This window comes from Colobus angolensis, unplaced genomic scaffold (genome assembly GCF_000951035.1).
Source record: "Colobus angolensis palliatus isolate OR3802 unplaced genomic scaffold, Cang.pa_1.0 Scaffold5, whole genome shotgun sequence".
In the NCBI taxonomy this organism is placed as follows: Eukaryota; Metazoa; Chordata; class Mammalia; order Primates; family Cercopithecidae; genus Colobus; species Colobus angolensis.
The window spans coordinates 2,809,716-2,828,605 of record NW_012118487.1 but is presented as its reverse complement, the minus strand read 5'-3'; the positions used below and the strand labels follow the sequence as shown (position 1 = coordinate 2,828,605).

Here is an 18,890-nt window from a genome sequence, read left to right as displayed (position 1 = left end):
TTTTCTATGATGGAGAGGAAAAGAACTGATGTCTCAAATTTTCCCACTTTCTTATATAACTTCCTAGAGCACTTACTAATTATTGGGTACACAGGAACATCTCACTCAACTTGGCAGTTTAATGAAGTTGTTATCTGTTTTGAGCAGACCCATTGTTCAACCTCTGTAACTATGACACTGCAAAACAGACTTAACACATCCCAGGAGGGCAGAGATGGGGTAGCAGAGGAAAATACTTTCTCTTGGATGTTCTCTTTAAGAAAAAGAGGAAATAAAATCCAGAAAGGAAGTACTCCTCACCTTTTACAATTAGAGGGCAGAAAGATTTTTTGTAGCAAACAACAATGACGTTAGATCTCTTCCTATGTCACATGCTTTTCAACATTTCTTGGGTGCTGTTACCCGGCTGCTGAACTTATTTGCTGTGTAACTAATGTTGTTTTACTTTTTCCAGACCTAACTGGCACTGCTCCTACCCAAGCTGCGATCACACGGCTAAATAGGTCTGGCTAGTACATCATGACCATGCAATGTCTCATGCTTCAGATTCCATTCTCAGCTCCCTAAAGGGCCAGCAGAGTCTGGCGCTGGGACCCTGGCAGGAGCATGCTAGCAAAATTCAGGATTTCTTTAGCCAAGGAATGGCAGACTTCCAACCTGCATAAGCAGTAACTTTACAACTGAAACGGATGTAAAAAACCTGAGAAAGAGAAAATGGAAGGACATCCCAGAGAAAGTGTTTTTTTTTTTTTTTAAGGAAATAAGGACAGAAAAATAAGAAATAAAATGTCTACAGTAGAGTCTTGTGTCTATAACTCTCCCTCAAGCTGTGGTTGGAAAAGAACTTTCTGAAAAAGGTTTTCACCTCTGTAATGAACATGCTCACTCTGACAGCACTTTTGGTTGACCTGAGTACACACGGCTGTGAGGCTGACCTTGTTCCGCCAGTGTCCTGACCTCAGCAGCCCTTACTGCTCAGGCAGGAATGGACTCAGCAGACGGTACCTGGCAGACATGCCTCCCAGGTGATGCAGGAACCTTCTTCATAGAACCTGCTCTAGAACGAAACCTCTGGCTGCTCCCCTGCACCTCGTAGGCCAGCTGTCTCACCCCTTGTCATTGAGCATAAAGATTATCACCCAGGCCACAAACACGCCGCTTGTTTCCTGGGCTCAGAGAATCAGGGAAGGCTTCTAAGGGAAGTGCCATCTCCAATCCTGTAGGAGCAGCCAGGCCAGGGTGAGAGTGCTCTGGGGAGGGAGGCCAGCTCTTTTGCGGTGAGCAAAAGTAGGACGCACTTTGGGAACTGGAATAACTGAAGCATGGCTGGAACAGAGTTAGGCAAGTGGCAAGAAATTAGACCAGGTTCCCCACTCCTCAAAGTGTAGCACGAAGACCGGCAGCACTGGTGTTCCCGGGAAGCTTGTTAGAAATGCCGAATTGCAGATTTATTGAATCAGAATCTTCATGTTAAGATCCCCAGGTGGCTGGGCAAGGTGGTTCATGCCTGTAATCCTAGTACTTTAGGAGGCTGACGCTGGAGTCGCGCTTGAGCTCAGGGGTTTGAGACTAGCCTGGGGAACATGGTGAGACCTTGTTTCTACAAAAACAAATCAACAAATTAGCCTGGTTTGGTGGTGTATGCCTGTGGTCCCAGCTACTTGGGAGGCTGAGGCAGGAGAATCCTTGAGCCTGGGAGGTCAAGGCTGTAGTCAGCTGTGATCATACCACATACTGCAGCCCGGGCAACAGAGCAAGACCCTATCTGGAAAAAAACAAAAAATTCTCAGATGACTGGATGCACAATCAATCTTGAGAAGCCCCTCTCTCACTCCATGAAGCAGTTCAGACTAGAGAATAGGAAGCCTCTGGACAATGAAGCAGGAGAATCACATGGTAAGACTTGTGATTTAGAAAAATCTTTCTTGCTGCAGAATGGGTAAGGTAGCAGGGACCCATATAGACAGCAAGGGGGCCAACTAAAAGGCTGGTGCAATGGTCCTGGCAAGACGTGGCCTCCGCCCTCAGGAGCGGGAATAGGGCCTGGAGAGAGGTGGCCAGATTTGGTAGCCGATATGAGAGGCAGCAGCAGGAACTGGTGGCTGAAGCTGCCTGGAGCAGCCCTGGAACTTCTCCCAAATGCATGACCCACTGACAGCTGGGCCCGGGTGGGGTCCAGGCGCTGGCAGCAGCACAGCAGGGTGGGGACGCAGTATCAGTGGGTGTGGGACTCCAAAACCAGAGTCCTTCTGTGTCTGCACACGTCGCCTGGTGCAGAATGTGAGCAAACTGGTTTCCACATATGCTCCCTGTGTGTCCCATTTAATGCATGGTGCTTCGCGGTCCCTGCAGCTGTGCTCTGGGGTTGGTACTTCTGCTGCTCATTCTCCAATTTGAACAATCCACATGCAAAGCAGGAAGTCTGCCTGGAGTTCTTGGGGAGAAATACTGTAGCGTTACTTAGTATTGAGCAAGGACGATTTTGGCCAGAGAAATTTGATGGTCAAACCCACTCCCCATGCCCGATAAAAGTCTCAATAAAAAAGAGTGACTAAGAACTTACATGCAAAATATGTTGATGAAAAAGAAATCCTGTTTTAGGCCAAGAACAGAATCCCTCTGCACCTGAAGAACACAGCTGAGAAGCATGGGTCTACCCGACATCTAACCCACATTGCCCAGTCTTCTCCTGTTGTAATGGAAGAGTCCTATCAAAGGCCAGTCTCGCCACTAACCTTCAGCTCTAACCCTCCCCACCTCCCGAGCTGGCCCTTTCCTAAATCATTCTCTTTCTCTGCTGGATCACTCTCACCAGCATGTCATTCTACTCCAGTATCTCCCATCTTAGAAACCACCACTACCTGCAAGCAAAAGCGAACCTCTCAACCCCACATCTCTCTGCAGTTATCATCCATTCATCTCCACTTTCTTCACAGCAAAATAGAGCTATTTACCCTTTATCCTGACCTCCTGGGAGTTCATTCCTCAATGTGCTCCAGCAGGCTCTGTCCTCCCTATTCTGCTGGAGCAGTTACTGCCAGGGTCACCACCACTGCTGAATGCAGTGGACTATCCCCACATTCTACCTTAAAAAAAAAAAAAAATTGTACAGATGGAGGTCTTGCTACGGTTGCCCAGACTGGCCTCGAACTCCTGGCCTCAAGCAATCTTCCAGCCTCAGCCTCTCAGTGTTGGGATTACGGGCATGAGTCACCGTGCCTGGCAACATATTTTGCTTTTAACAGCATATGCCTTAACCAGTGCCTCTTATGCCTTTCCCACAATGCCTTTCTGCCTTGGCTGCAGGGACCCCATACTCTTGGTTTTTGGTCGTGTCTGCAAGGCAGGTAATTCTCAATCACCCTTGCCGGCTCCTTCTTTAACCGTCTCATCAGAGGGCCCCAGGACTCTGTTTTGGGTACTCTACTGCATTTCCTATCTACACATCTTCCCCGGGTTAACTGATAAAGTCCCACAGGTCTAAATCCCTTCTCTAGCTGATGGCTTTCTGAACTGTTCTCTCCAGCTGGAGCTGTCTCCTGAGCCTAAGCCGCAGACTCGTGTGTATCTTCACATGGTGGTCTGACAGGAACCTCAAGTGAAAACTTCCAGTCCAAGCTCTTGATTCCTTCCTCCTAAACACATGCCTTGGCATCTTCCCCGTCTCAGTAAGCACAGCTCCACCATCTACCTCAGTAGGCTCATACCCCAAGCCCTCTCTGCTCCTGGTTCCTCCCACGCAGTGGTTCTACCTCCAAACTGCTTTCAAATAAATTCCTTCTCCAGCCACTGCCACCCACTTGGCTCAAGCTGCCCTCGCACACTATACTGTCTCCACCTGTCTCTGTGCCTCTCCTCTTATCCCTCGGCAGCTGTTCCCAAAAGGGGAATTCCAGGAATGTCACTCCTTGCCCCAAACCCTTTCCTCCTGAACCAGTGGAAGACTGAGATTCCCTGCAGGGCGGCAGGGCCTGGTAACCCGGCCCCGCATCATCAACTTCTTTCCAGTCCACTCTTTCCCTTGCTCAAGATGCTTTAGCCACGTCAGCTTCCTTTCAGTTCCTTGACTAGATCGAGCTCTTTCCCACCCCAGGGCCTTGCACCCACTAATTCTTTTGTTGGAAAACGTTTCCTCCAGAGCTTTGTAAGGCTTTCTGTGCATTCTTTGGCTTATCCCCCCACATGTCACTTCCTCAAAGAGACCTTTTTCTGACTACAACACTTAAAAATGGGCACGGTCAATACAACTGCTTTCTTCCAAGCATCCATCACAATCAGCATTATTCGTTTGTTTTCTTGTCAGTTGCCTCCTTCTCTCTCTCCATGAGGAAGTTAAGCCTCCCCAGGGCAAGGATCTCGTCTGCCACACTGGCTGCTGCACCTCCACAGCATACAGTAGTGCCTGGCACTTAGCTGATAGTAAATTCATCATTATGGACTGACCACCCATCTAACAGGGGTTTTGTGAGAATTAAATGAGAGCATGTGTGAAGAGCACAGCATGGCATACTGCCTGTTAGCAAATCCACAATACTATTCTACGGCTATTATTATGTCCATGGTCGGTGATTCGTGGAAGTTCTGGGGAATCATGTGAACCTGCATATCTGTGACTCATGCATATTTTTTTCCTAATACAGAGTATCTGTCTGTTTTGTTTTTTTGAGATAGGTTATTGTTCTGTCACCCAGGCTGGAGTGCAATAGCAGATCATGGCTCACCATGCCCTTGACCACCTGGGCTCAAGGAATCCACCCACCTCAGCCTCCCAAGTAGCTGGGACTACAGGTGAACACCACCACGCCTGGCTAATTGTTTTCTTTTCTGTAGAGACGAAGTCGCACTGTATTGCCCTGCCTGGTCTCAAATTCCTGGGTGCAAGCAATCCTCCTGCCTTGGCCTTCCAAAGTGCTGGGATTACAGGCATGTGCCACCACACCTGGTGAGTGGTGTTTCTATCAAGCTTTTGTTCTTGATGGATTTGGGGTTTCATTTTTGCTAAGTTATAAAACCAGAATAAAACTCTGGGAAGTGGCATTAGCCTCTACTGGGGCAAAGAAAAGCCATTAGATGGGAATCAAAACCATTTGTACTGAAGCTTGGAGGCAGAACTGTTGGCACCAAGCAGTCCACCAAGTCTTATCAGGAAGTTCAATGCCAAAAACACACAAGAAGGAACAGCAATCCACAGCATGAGGTTTCGAGTTCAGTCTCTGGAAGCAGATGGCTAGCTCTAATTCTGTCTGGGGGCACGACACTGATGAAATTATTGGTGTGCTTCCATTTCGTCATCTGTAAACTGGAATAATGGCGGCATTTGGCTCAAAAGTTTGTAAGTATAAAATGGGTAATCTACGTAAAATGTTCCTGGCGTGCAGGAACATTTAATTATTACACATTAATAATTAGTACACATTTTAATTATTACAATAATCCACAAATAGGGAGTGGGACAAAGATCTTTAACGACCACATGCCAAATAGACTTAAAAATAGATTGCTTTCCAAGTTTAGATGTAAAATGAGGGTATGGCAGGGCTGGGGCCTGGGAGGGGTCCCTGGGGAGCTCTGAGGGCAGCAGGGCTGCTCTTGCCAGACCCTCACTTCCCCACTTGGGCCTCCTGACTCAGGTCCTACTGGAGACTTCAGCTCTCAGGGAGGTTGCAGAAAGAAGTATCAGCATGCCAGGGGCCTGGATGGAAGAACGGACTGCCACACAGCCAGGCAAACAACTGTCTGGGAATCAATCATATTTTTTCTTTTCTGTTCTGGCTGGAGAGAGACCACTGGGCTTTTGAGGTGGTTTTGATTTGAGGGAAAAAGCACTGTCACATCTCTAGTGCTGTTAAGGAGGCACTGAACCCTAGCAGGGCAGTGAAAATTAAGAATTAAAAACAGTGTTTAGGGATTAATATCTAGAATATATAGAGAACTCAATAACATAAAAATCCCAAGCAACTCATTTTTTAAAAAGGGGTAGAGGATTTGAATAGACATTTCTCCAAAGAAGATATACCAGTGGTAATCAAGCATGTGAAAAGATGCTCAACATGACTGATCATCAGGGAAAGGCAAATCAAAACCACCATGAAACAACACTTCACATTCATTAGGACGGCTAGTACTGAAAATAACAGAAAACAAGTGTTCGTGAGCATGTGGAGAAATTGGAACCCTTGTGCATTGCTGGTGGAAATGTAAAATGATATAGTTGATGTGGAAAACAATATGGCATTTCCTCAAAAGAAAATGAAACATAGAATTACCATATGATGCCGCAGTTCTACTTCAGGGCATATATACAAAAGAAGTGAAAGCAGGGACTCCACAGAATTGTACACTAGTGTTCACAGCAGCGTAATTCACAACAGCCATAGGGTACGACCAATTTGCGTGTCTATCGATGGATGAGTGGGTCAGCAAAACGTGGCCTATACACACAATGGAATATTATTCAGCCTTGCAAAGGAAGGAAATTTCTGGCACATGCTACAACATGGATGAGCCTTGGGGACATTATGCTGAGTGAAATAAGCCAGTCACTAAAGGACAAACACTGTATGATTCCACTTATATGAGGTACCTCGTCAATTTAATAGAAACAGAAAAGAAGTGGTGGCTGCCGGGAGTTTAATGGGAGAGGAGAACGGGGAGTTGTCATTTAACGGGCACAGAGTGTGTCTGGCAAGATGAAGAGCTTCTGCAGCTGGATGGTAGCAATGACAGCACAGCAGTGTGAATGTCCTGAATGCCACGGAACTGTACGCTGAAAAATGGTGACGATGCTAACTTTATGTGTATTTCACCATGATTTTAAAAGAGCCCAGTGTTTATTATCAAACTCACTGCAAGAGGAGCTTTGTTCAAAATTTCAGCTATTTGTTCAAAAGATTTATTTAATGAACATCTATTAGTTTCTAAGCCCTATGTTTAGTGCTAAGGGAGAGGGGAGAAAGGAAAGGCCTTAAAAACCTCACACTTCATCAGGAGAGAAGGGGAGGAAGGTAAGCTGAGAAAAGACATGAGAAGGATCTGCATTAAAAAAATTCCTGCCAGGCACAGTGGCTCATGTCTGTAATCCCAGCATTTTGGGAGGCCAAGGCAGGCGGATCACCTGAGTCCAGGAGTTCGAGACCAGCCTAACCAATATGATGAAACTCCCATCTCTACTAAATATACAAACATTAGCCAGGCGTGGTGGCACACGCCTGTAATCCCAGCTACTCGGGAGGCTGAGGCAGGAGAATAGCTTGAACCCAGGAGGCAGAAGTTGTGGTGAGCTGAGATCGTGCCATTGCGCTCCAGCCTGGGCAACAAGAGCACACCTCTGTCTCAAAAAAAATTATTTTAAAGGGCAGGCTGGACTCGAACTCCTGGGCTCAAGGGATCCTCCTGCCTCAGCCTCCCATGTAGCTGGGACTATAGGTGCATGCCACTGCCCCCCGCTAAGATAAGGATCTGAATAAATAAAAGTGGAAGAATGGATGAGAGAGCATCTGCACAGGGCTTGATGTGCACATCATCACACCAAACAGAATTTAAGAGAGGAAACTAGATTTAAACACAACAGGCTTGGAAGAAATTGGGGGGCTGATTCATTAATACCTGTGGAAAAGAAAATCTTTAAAATCGTAACAGAAAGAATAGGGTAGAGATAGAAGAAAAGAAACAAGAAAAGGTTGGCTGCTATAAAGAGGCATCTAAAATAATTCTACAGTAAGAGAATACTAAATACTGCTAAAATACAATAGTGGAATTAAATTCACCACAGAATCACCAGTTACAGCCAGAATCACCTGAAATCCATTTTCCAGCAAGGAAGCTGCATTTTTAGGACCTTCTCTGTTATTCACACCATGACTTTCTTTTCCACAACCAGTTAGGACTTTTGCCACAGACAACCTGGTGGGAGGCTCGGGTCAGTGTCTGTCAGTGTCTGAGGCCAGCTGAGTTAGAGGGGGGTGACTAAGAAGAAAAGGAGACAACTGGGAAGGATTCCAGGCCCAGGGCCATTCTTGCTCTTTGCTTGTGCACATTACAGGCTGTTCTGAATATTAAATGTGACATTAAAAAAGATGCCTCACTCCCTGAAATGCAGAAATATTTATTTTGGTTTCCTTCATTGTTTTTGGAAATTCTGTTTTGGTTTATAAAACATAGAAATAGCCAACACTTAAAGCAAACATTCAAAACCCCAAGGTGACAAATTATTGACTTTTTGTGCAATTAAGAATACATATATGAAGTTAGGCTACCAAATAGTGTTATTACAATGACAATTCTTTAGTGCAAGCCCTGTTGTGCTTGTATATAATACACGTACTCTCACATACCCCAAAACAGCTGCTTTAAATGTACAAATGACAGCTCAATTCAGTCAAACGTGGCAAAGACTCACAATAAAGTGAACTGCTGTTAATTTCCCAAATTAACTTAAAAAATCCCTGGAGAAGTTAATCCCAGGAAATGAACTTTCCAGATTTCTACATCCTAGATTTTTGGCTTCTCAAACACATTTCACAGAAATCAGGTAGCATTATAAGAACATTTACTTATTACTGTCCATTTCAATAAGTACCCAAGTATATTTACTCCCTTAATATCTTTAAAGAAATGCTTGCCTGAGAGTTTATTTTTTGGGGAAAAAGGCAAGTTAATCCCAACATGATCTTTTGATATGAAAACCACATGAAAAATCTGTTGGCCAGTACACAGAGTGAGTGGTTCAGTGAAGATAAAGTAAACAGTTATTCAGGCGTCATAGCTGAGCATGGCTGATCCAGGTAACTCTTTCTTGAAATGCTTGTCTTCACTAGAGAATCTAAGGCAGATTTTTAAATAACCCCTGAAAAAGGACGGAATGGGGGAATCAGGCCTGGAGAACACAGTCCAAGAGCATTCTGCCATGAATGAGAATCCATGCGTTCTGATGAGCACCCATTTGCCGGAGGCTCCTTATCTGCACGGTTCTGAGTTGGATCTGCCCTTCTGCTTACTGGAAACCTTATGCTCCAACGGAAAGCACACAGGACTGGAGAAGAACATGAGTTTCATAACCCTTATCAATCAGAAGGGTTCTGTGAATGCCTGTGAGAAGGGGCAGTAGCAGGGATTTTAAAAAATCTCTGGTCCTCTTGTGGGATTCTCCAGCCAGGACAGTTGTTCTTATTTTTAAAGGGAACACTTCCCTCTAGTGCACTGTACTCTTTAGAGCAGCAGACGGCTGCAGAATTTGCAGCAAGTAGCAGACATCTCAGAGAGAGCAAAGTCCTAACCCCTTGAATAGGAAAACAGGGAGACAGAAGATTTCAAACCCACCTTTTTAACTGAGGAAGTCTCAAATAACTTAGCACATTTATAGTTTCCCCTTCACAATTTTTAAGGCTCATTTTGGAAAGTGTGTATCACCATAAACATGGTCTGCACACGAGGTGACTGTAAGGCAGTGTTCTGTGTCCCCTAACATTCCTATGAGAAGAACCCCGAACGGACAAGTCAAACACGAACGCTTCCTTCCCTACACTTGCTGTATTCAAAATTACCAACATGAAGGCCACCAGCAGGAGAAGAGATTGTGGAACTGTGCCATTTCCTCTGAGCTTTCTTCTTCACACTAAACCTTGATAGTGGAATAAAGTTCATCTATCTGCGACCTGAAATAGTTCCGCAGCTCTGGCCTTTTCGCCTTCATTGTTGGAGTCAGAAGGCCATTGTCGATAGAAAATAATTCAGGGTGCAGTGCGATGCCTTTGACCTGCCAATAAACAAGGCAGTTAAAAGAGGAAAGAGGACACAGGCCACCAGTCTAAAAAGCACGTAAGCCTTGGAGGGGATCAACATCCTCCAGCCATCCAATCTATCCTCTCATTTCAGCCAAGCTGCACTTTCTCCACAAAGGACAGGCACCCTACTCTTAGGACAGGATTCAGGATCATATTCTGATGTCCAGGAAAAGAGAACACATGCTCTTGATTTAAAAACCTTTCCCCTGTCAAACCGCTCCATTATTTATTCCTCATGCGTGTCTTTAGGTCACCCCATATGTTTATATAATCTACCTGTAAAACATCTCCAAGTGGAAAATTTGTTTTACAGGAATTCATGCACTCAGATGAAGGTCATACCTGTTCAAATGGTTTTAGACCAGAATCCTTCCCAAGTCTCACCATGTCTTCGAGGATAGCTTTTTTGACATCCTAATAGGGTAAGAAAAATAAATTACTTCCTCTGTTGGAGGTCCCTGAATATCTACAGGTACATTTAATGCCAAGTTATGATGAGGACAGACTGGACCCTTCAGAACCTTACCTTATTTCTGCACAGTTCCTCAAAGGACCCATCAAATCCTCTCTTTTGGGCCCAGGAACGTAATGTCTCGACATCTGGTACCACAATTGCAATGAGAAATGCCTTTAACACAGACAAATGAGTCATTACATAGCTTGATCCAAATGCTCTAAAACAGGGGTTATTTTTCTGTCTTATGGCCCCCTGGGAGAATATGATCCAAGTTATGGTTCATCTCTTCAGAACATACTACCCCCCCTCCCAGGAGTTCATTCAGCCCAGATTAAGAACTCCTGGTTCTAAAATGTGGATGGTATCAGGAATTTTGCAATTAGTGTTTTTAAAAAACCACTGGAAATAACAATCTAACAAACCTCTAATTTGTATTTACTTCTGTATACTTATTTTTTAAAAGCAGGGTCAAATAAACAAGGTGATGGATATCAGAGGAACATGATGGATATCATGAGACAGGGAAAAAAAGGGAGCCTGTCTCATGCTTGTAACCTTAGCACTCTGGTAAGCTGAGGAGGATCACTTGAGGCCAGGAGTTCGACACCAGCCTGGGCAACATAGTGAGACTCCATCTCTACCAAAAATTTAAAAATCAGCTGGGTGTGGTGGCAGCACCTGTAATCCCAGCTACTCCGGAGGCTGAGGTAGGAAGATCCCCTTGAACCCAGGAGTCTGAACCAGGAGTCTGAAGCCGCAGTGAGCTATGGCTGCCACTGCACTCCAGCCTGGACAACAGAATGAGCCTATCTTTACGAAAATAAATAAATAAAATTTACATAGGTTCATTTTTTAAGAAAAATCTCTAATATCCCATTCTTTATAGTCTAGTAACAATAAAATTAAATAAAAATTAAAGAATGAGAAGATTCTAGATCAAAGGAAAATAGCTGCAATCTCAAAGAAAAATAAGTGCATTCTCTTATAAGAAAATATCCTTCTAAAATAATTTTAAAATCTAACAACTTTTCAAAAGGTTAACCTTTCAGGAAACCAGAGCCTCTCTTCTTTGGCATCATCTGTCCAACATTTTGGCAAATACCATACATGTTTCACTGCAATACTGATTTTGATTTTCAATTTTGAGTATTCTTGGTTCACAACCACCATTTACTCAAAAATGATTAGGAAGCATATCATCAATAGGCTGGGTTTAATATGTGTGAAAATTTTAAACTTTCTTATAACCCATGTCAATATTTTCTTTCATAATTGGAAACATATATTACCCACACTCCCCTCCCCCAGTATGTTTATCCAACCTCCCTTGGTACATCAGACCTCTCTCAGTAAAATAAAAATGTGGAAATTAAAGAAAACAAATTTTTCTGAGTAGAAAATGCCAAGCAGCAAAAATCAGTAACAGGTCAATGATGCTCTATTAGAAAGCCGATTTATAGGCATCTCAAACTTCCAGTCACATTTAAAGCCCCTGGAGTACCACCAGGCAATGGCAATGTCTATGCAGCAAAACTGACGACCCAGAAAGCACATACCTGCAAGCTTTCTCCATGGACAAACACCTGAGCAATAGCCTCACTTCGTATGTAGATATTTTCAATCTTTTCAGGTGCTATGTATTCTCCTTGTGCCAGCTTAAATATGTGCTTTTTCCTGTCGATAATCTTCAAGGTGCCATTCTGTTGATCAGAAGGAAGGGGGTTATGAATGGGCTGATGGCTAGTTTCCAACCAGGATGGATCCCAATATAACAGTGAAAGGTATTTAATACACACTATTGATTCATTCTAATAACATCCCACAGAGGTCAGCTATGATCCCATTTTACAGAGAGGAAAACTAAGAATGAGCGAGACTGAGGAACTTGTCCAAAGCTATTCGGCCAAGTGCAGAGATGGAGAAGGGGTCCTAGAGCCCGTGCTCATTCAGTGTCACCACTTGGCACCACTGACTGTTCAACCCTAGCAAGGCTCTGCTCGCTCACTACGCCCCCTGCCTGAATTAGGTGCATAACACCTGGCTCACCAAGTGACTCAAGTTCCTTAACAGCAGGAGCACAACTTTTCCTTCCAAAGTGCTCTGCACAGAGTAAGAGTTCAAGAAATGTTTCCTACACAAAGGCCAAATTCCTGTTTTCTTCCTCGATGTCTGGAGGGGTGCTCTTGGCCCTCTGGGAAGAGTGAGTCAACTGTGGAAGTGCTCTAGCATCTCTGGACCAGACCAGCCACATCCCAGTAGTGCTGTAAGCAAAATGCTAGTCTCACTTTCACCCCATCCCCACCCCGGGGCCACTCTCACGCCTCCGAAATTGATCTGTAGAAAGTGTCTAGGGTTCTTTTGTTCCACACCAGTTCCCCATTTTCAAAAGGAGCAAACCAAGGTCCAGAGAGACTATGGGATGTGTTTGTGAGTGCCACAGTAGAATTAGAACTGACATTTAATCTCGCTTGAACCGGAAGAGGGGGACTTAATTTATCTCTAAATAGTTTGGTATTGCAAAATCTGAAGCCATTTTGGGAGGTATTTTTCTAATCAATACAAATTCGAGAGAAGTAAGCACCTAAAATCTATAAGAATCTGCCAATACACAATAATAAAAATTATATTTGTAATTTTAGTGCTTGCAATCAGCATAGTAATCACTTTGAAACAATAGGTCACTGGTCAAACCAACAGGTGGGACAGGTCAGGCTTCTTGCACAAGCTTCTCACTCTTAAGACAGACTCTTCAGAATTTCTCTACAGTAAATGATTCTGAGACTAAATCCAACTAAATTCAAGGGGTTCGTCTAATCTGTGAAACACCTTATTTCTAATGAGATGACAAACCCAAGAAACACATTTATTCCCAAATTCTTGCCCATCCTACATTACTGGAAGTCCACCACAAGTTCCCCCATATCTTATTTAACTGAGCCTCAACATCACAGCTCAGTACGGACACTGTAAAAAGCCACTATCTCTTTGCGTTCCAGTTGAGAAGCAACAACCAGAATTGATGTTACGCATCAAAACAGGCCGGGAGTGGTGGCTCCTGCCAATAATCTCAGCACTTTGGGAGGCCGAGGGGGGTGGATCACCTGAGGTCAGGAGTTCGAGACCAGCCTGGCCAACATGGTGAAACCTCATCTCTACTAAAAATATAAAAACTAGCCGGGTGTGGTGGCGGGCACCTGTAATCGCAGCTACTCGGAGGCTGAGAGGCAGGAGAATTGCTTGAACCCAGGCGGTGGAGGTTGCAGCGAGCCGAGATCGTGCCACTGCACTCTAGCCTGGGCGACAAGAACAAGACTCTGTCTCAAAAAAAAACAAACAAACAAACAAACAAAAAACCACACATACACACAACAGACAAAAAAACCAACAAAACAAAACACATTTGCTAAAGTTAAAGTGAAAATCCAACCAAGGATGCTAAGTGTAAACCTGTCCCCTGCAGGAAATGGAACAGTCTACATCATACCACTCACGAAGGAGGAAGGGAAAGAGAAAATTCAGGGTGCCACGGCCACGTGGCAGCTGTACAGCAGACTAGATATTTTCTTCCCTACAGTGGAAGAGAACTGTTTGTGACCAGAGGCGGCAACTTACTGGTAACCATTTTCCAATGTCCCCTGTGTGTAACCAGCCGTCTTTGTCCAAAGCTTCTGCTGTTTTCGCTGGGTCCTTCAGGTAGCCCTGAAATACATTTGGCCCCTTCACACACACCTAAAGAAAAGAAGATCATCAGTGAACAGCATTTACTGGGGCTTCTCCAGAGAAAACTGGTGTGTGCATGTGTGTACGTGTGTGTCTGCCCCGACCTTTAGCTGGAAGCCCTAAACCCCAGGATGCAGAGGGAGTTACCAGAGCCCCACCGGGACCTGCGAGGGATCTCCAGTGCCTCTACTTCCCTTCCTGAATTACCTCAGCTCTGGTCAATTTGGAGGGCGAAGGCTTGCCCTGGGTTCTGGCCCAAAGCTGTTGGAAAACCCTGCAGGGGATGAAATCCCTTTTAAGTAATTAGGCTTCCTATCCCGTAGCCAGCAGCTCACTAACAGGAACCCAGGGCAATGAACAGGCACGAGCTCCGTCCCAGGAACTGAGGCCACCGGGCCTTTCTTTGCAGGCCCTGAGCCCAAATCCCTGTGAGGCCTGGCAGAGGAAGGCAGGCGTCAGTGTCCCTCCTGCTGACTCCCTGAGAGCTGAACATAAATGTACCCTCAGAAAGAAGCCTGGCAGACTCCAGGATCACTAATGAAGTCAAGCTCAATGGCTTTATTGAGCTGTTGGGAAAAACCACTGCATTCGCAAAGGCCAGCGATCACAGGAAACGGCAGTGAGGGAAATGACTGACAGTTTTCACTCACCTCGCCCTCGCCCTCAGCAGCCAGGTAATTCATTTCTTCCACATCAACAAGTTTTATCAAACTGCATGGCATCGGAGCCCCAACATGGCCTGTATATTAAATAAGCAAAGGTCATTCCTAAGGGAACTAATTATAACCTCAGGTCACATTATTTTGATAGCAAACAGGATTCCACAAAAGAAAAACAGCTGGGATAAACTTCTGATTTCTGCAGTTCCAGCCATGCTCTTCCTATTATAATTAAAGAGAGTCTATTCTTAGACTAGGGCAGAACATATGTAGTCTCTTCAGGACCTTTTCCAAGTGTGATGCTCTGTTATTTATGAGTAATTTGGCCTCTATGTGAAGGTTCCTACAAACACCTGGAAGCAGGCGCTCTCAAACCTTCAACCGGCTTCCACCCTCCAATCGCCCCCACCCATTACTTGCACTCATCTTACACAGACTTTTTTTTTTTGAGACGGAGTCTCGCTCAGTCGCCCAGGCTGGAGTGCACTGGCGCGATCTCAGCTCACTGCAAGCTCCGCCTCCCGGGTTCATGCCATTCTGCCACCTCAGCTTCCCGAGTAGCTGGGATTACGAGCGCCCGCCACCACACCCGGCTAATTTTTTGTATTTTTTAGTAGAGACAGGGTTTCACGGTGGTCTGGATCTCCTGACCTCGTGATCCGCCCGCCTTGGCCTCCCCTTACACAGACTTCTTAGCATGCCTATTCTCTGTAAGAAGAGAGAACATATGCAGCTTTGGCAAACCTGACACACCACCTGGTTCTCATCAACACGGCCTGTATTTCCTTGCATATGAAGAAGCATGTCTTACAGTTTTTACTAAGATGGGACAGTGCTTATTTCTACAGCTAACTTAACTCTCTTGCCAAAGGCTGTTAAGACTGGGTTGTCTTTTCCAAAAGCAGCAACATCAGACATTGGATATGTTAGATATTAGATATCGCATTGGATATCACAAATAATTCTTCCTATGTTTTAATAATTTGAGCTTCTAGAGATCAGTATCCCAAATTCTCTGTTCAGGAAACTGAGGTTAAAAATTAAACAAATACCATAAAGAAGATTCACAGACTGTCTGTGCCAATTCCAGTAGAATTATGTTACTAGACAGTGCTAGGTTCTAGAATCTATGTTACTAAATGGTGTTAATACTTATAATACTCCAAATAAGCCAGGAAGTTTATTTATCACAGTATAGAATTTACTACTCAGGTGACATAGAGGAAGCACAGAAGTTCTGCAGTCAGGCTGGGGTTGAAATCCTGGCTCCAAAGCATAATGCTGTGTAAATTCTCAGACATTATTTATGTGTTACTTAAGCAACAATCTATCATTTCCTCTGAGAAGTACCAGAACTTATCTCACGGGGACGCTGTTGGGGTTACACGGACATTAGGTGCATCCTAAGCACCCATCGTAGAGGCTTACCCATGACAGGTGCTCAATGATTTCTGTTTGTCCTCCTCCTTTTTCCTTTTGAGAAAAGACTCTTTGAGAAAAAGGACTTGTATTTATTCCTATTGGTAGTCCTAACACCTAGCACAGCACACAGTACAAATTTAACAACTATTTATTGTTCAAAATGACCAAATAACGAGACCCTACTCAATTACTAGGAAGCTCTGTTGGGCCAGACATTCTCAATCTGGAACACAGGGCCCCCTCTCAGATGTTGCTAGTAGGGTCTAGGCAAGTGTCTGCTGCCACCAGCTTTACAGTCAGATCCCCAATGCCACCCCTGAGTTGCAGGAGGCGTTTTCCCCACAGTGCCCTGATTTACGAGCAAACACAGCACTTTTGTTTAAGATGGTTAATGAACCAATCAGTGATTCACCCAATTTCAGACATACCAATAACCCAATATGAACAATATTCCAAAAAGAGGCCTCCCACAGTCATACCTGCGGTCCAGTCTCCAGGCATGCTCAGGCAGCACCCGGCAGTGCACTCGGTCTGTCCATAGCCTTCATAAAACTGGGGCACCAAGAGACAGGACATTATTAAGGAGAGCACAATCACACCTTTGCTGGAAGTGCACAAGCAATGAAGTATCACTAACTCCCAAGTCATGGCTGACTGTAGTGAAATTTCGTTTCAAATGGTCTGTTCAGTAAATTCATTCAATGGTCCAGTGTGCTTTACGCCAACACCAGCCGTCACCCAGGTGCACCTTCTACTTAACTTCCTGTTGCCAAGCAAGGGAGAACCCCTATGTGACTGGTCACCACCCAGCGGCAGTGAACTCCCTTGGCCGGTTCACAGGACGTGTACCCCACACGTCCCGTCTGCCACCAAATCCTCCTTTCCCACGTTACTACAGGTTGTCGGCATGGTGTGCGGGTAGGCTCATCACCTGTGACCCATTCCACACCTGCATGCCTGCTTCTAAAGGTTAGACAATCGTGTGCCTGATCCTGGAGAAAATTCAACAAGTGGCAGACACACACATTCCCCTGCCTAGGGTAAAAAATATACATATGGTTGCTTCTCCAAGCAACCTAGTAATAACATGTCTTCCGAACAAAAATAACACACACAACAAAGCAGGGGGTGGGGAAGGACTGGGGTGATGTTGGTGAACGGACACAAAGTCTCCATCAGGAGGAACGGGTTCAAGAGCTCCGTAGCACCCCGTGGTGACTACAGCTAACAACAATGTATCATATCCTTGAAAACTGCCCAGAGGGTAGACTCCAGGTGTTCTCACCATGGGGGGAGAAAAAAGCATGGGCGGTAAGACACATGTTAATGAGCTTGATTTAGCCATTCCACAATGTTTACATACATCAAAACATTATGTTGTATGCCACAAATACAGATACGCTTGCCAATGAAAAAAGACAGACACACACACACACAGAGTACAGACGACTTTTGGCGCAGAAGAGGACTGGGCGTCCTAGCGTGGGAGAATCAGGCGCCCTGACATCCACCTCACCTGACAGCCCAGGGCTGCTCTGAGGAACGTCAGCACAGTGGCAGACACCGGAGCGGCTCCCGTCACCATCAGCCGGACTTTTCCGCCCAGGCTCGACTTCCAGGGAGGGAGAGTGGGAGAAGGTAAGGGTTACACACCTGCAAGTCGGCGGCCTCTCCGCCGAGCAGGCCCGCTTGGGACCCCGTTCCCTAACCCACAGCTGAAGGCCACATGGAGAACTCAGTGCTCACGATGGCAACACAGGGCTCCAGTTTGTTTCCAGCCGTGACTGCCCTGTTCCCTCCCAAAGGGGACGGAAGTCAGCCCCACCTCTGCAGAAGCTAGTTCAGGAAATTAGAACACGACTGGGGGGATCTGTGGCAACGACCACAGTTCTGGCCTTTTGGGGGGCACAGTATTATTACACATTATCACTCATGCTTGAAAAACTACCTCAAGAGTGACATACTTGTTCCGGAGAAACGAAACAAAACGGAGAATGAGAAAGGCTACACTACCCGGAATCCTTTTCCCCCAGATGGCTGCAGTACTATTTATCTCAGAAACTGAGGCCTCCTTAATGGCTTTGCCTTAGTTTTTAAACGTGTGCCAGAATTAAACAAAAACATGTCATTCTCTCCCTCACCTTCATCTCTCCCTCTCACAAAAAAAGCCCTCCCAGAACTCTGAAAACCGGAGCTGGTTTCCATGGGAGCGGCGGCTGGGAGTCATGTGTTACCTGCACTTTGTGGAAGATCAGCCGGTCCCACAGGCTGTTGTTTCTGATGATGCCGCTGCGAAGCTCTGCTTCTTTCCTCTTGGAGGCAAAGTCCAAGAGCCATCGCTTCAGTGTGGTGTTTGCTTGTCCGAAAATCTAATGAGGCAAGACATGAGAAGGTTTCCACGCCTACTAGAGAGGCCAGAGTCAAAAAGTGTGGAGAAATCGGAACCCTCAAACATGGCTGGGGACCACAAAATGGCACAGCCGCTCTGACAGCCTGGCCGGTCCTCTAACAGTCCCGTGTGGTCAGCACAACCAGCAATTCCACACCTCGGTATACACCCAGGAGTAAGAGACACATACATCCCCAAATGCCCATCAAGTAGGAATGTGTAGGCCAGGTGCGGGGGCCCAGGCTTGTATTCCCAGCACTCTGGGAGGCTGAGGTGGGTGGATCTCCTGAGCTCAGGAGTTTGAGTCCAATGTGGCCAACATGGTAAGACCCCATCTCTACAAAAAATACAAAAATTAGCCAGGCATGGTGGCATGTGCCTGTGGTCCCAGCTACTCAGGAGGCTAAGGTGGGAGGACTGCTTGAGCCCTGGAGGTGGAGGTTGTAGTGAGCCATGATAAC

General features: G+C 45.5%; 1 protein-coding gene across 2 annotated transcripts in view; it reads right to left on the bottom strand.

Moving 5' to 3' along the window:
* Positions 1-8,086: 8,086 nt before the first annotated feature.
* ACSL1 (acyl-CoA synthetase long-chain family member 1) overlaps positions 8,087-18,890 on the bottom strand; it is a 51,654-nt gene continuing 40,850 nt past the window's right edge. For both annotated transcript variants that reach the window (XM_011959546.1, XM_011959545.1), the window contains 9 exons: positions 18,275-18,409; positions 17,557-17,652; positions 16,520-16,592; positions 14,610-14,698; positions 13,852-13,968; positions 11,796-11,939; positions 10,309-10,410; positions 10,125-10,196; positions 8,087-9,754 (listed from right to left, as the gene is read on the bottom strand). In XM_011959546.1, coding sequence (XP_011814936.1) covers positions 9,614-9,754; positions 10,125-10,196; positions 10,309-10,410; positions 11,796-11,939; positions 13,852-13,968; positions 14,610-14,698; positions 16,520-16,592; positions 17,557-17,652; positions 18,275-18,409 — 969 coding nt within the window. In that variant the 3' untranslated portion in view covers positions 8,087-9,613. The remainder of the gene's footprint in view (positions 9,755-10,124; positions 10,197-10,308; positions 10,411-11,795; positions 11,940-13,851; positions 13,969-14,609; positions 14,699-16,519; positions 16,593-17,556; positions 17,653-18,274; positions 18,410-18,890) is intronic.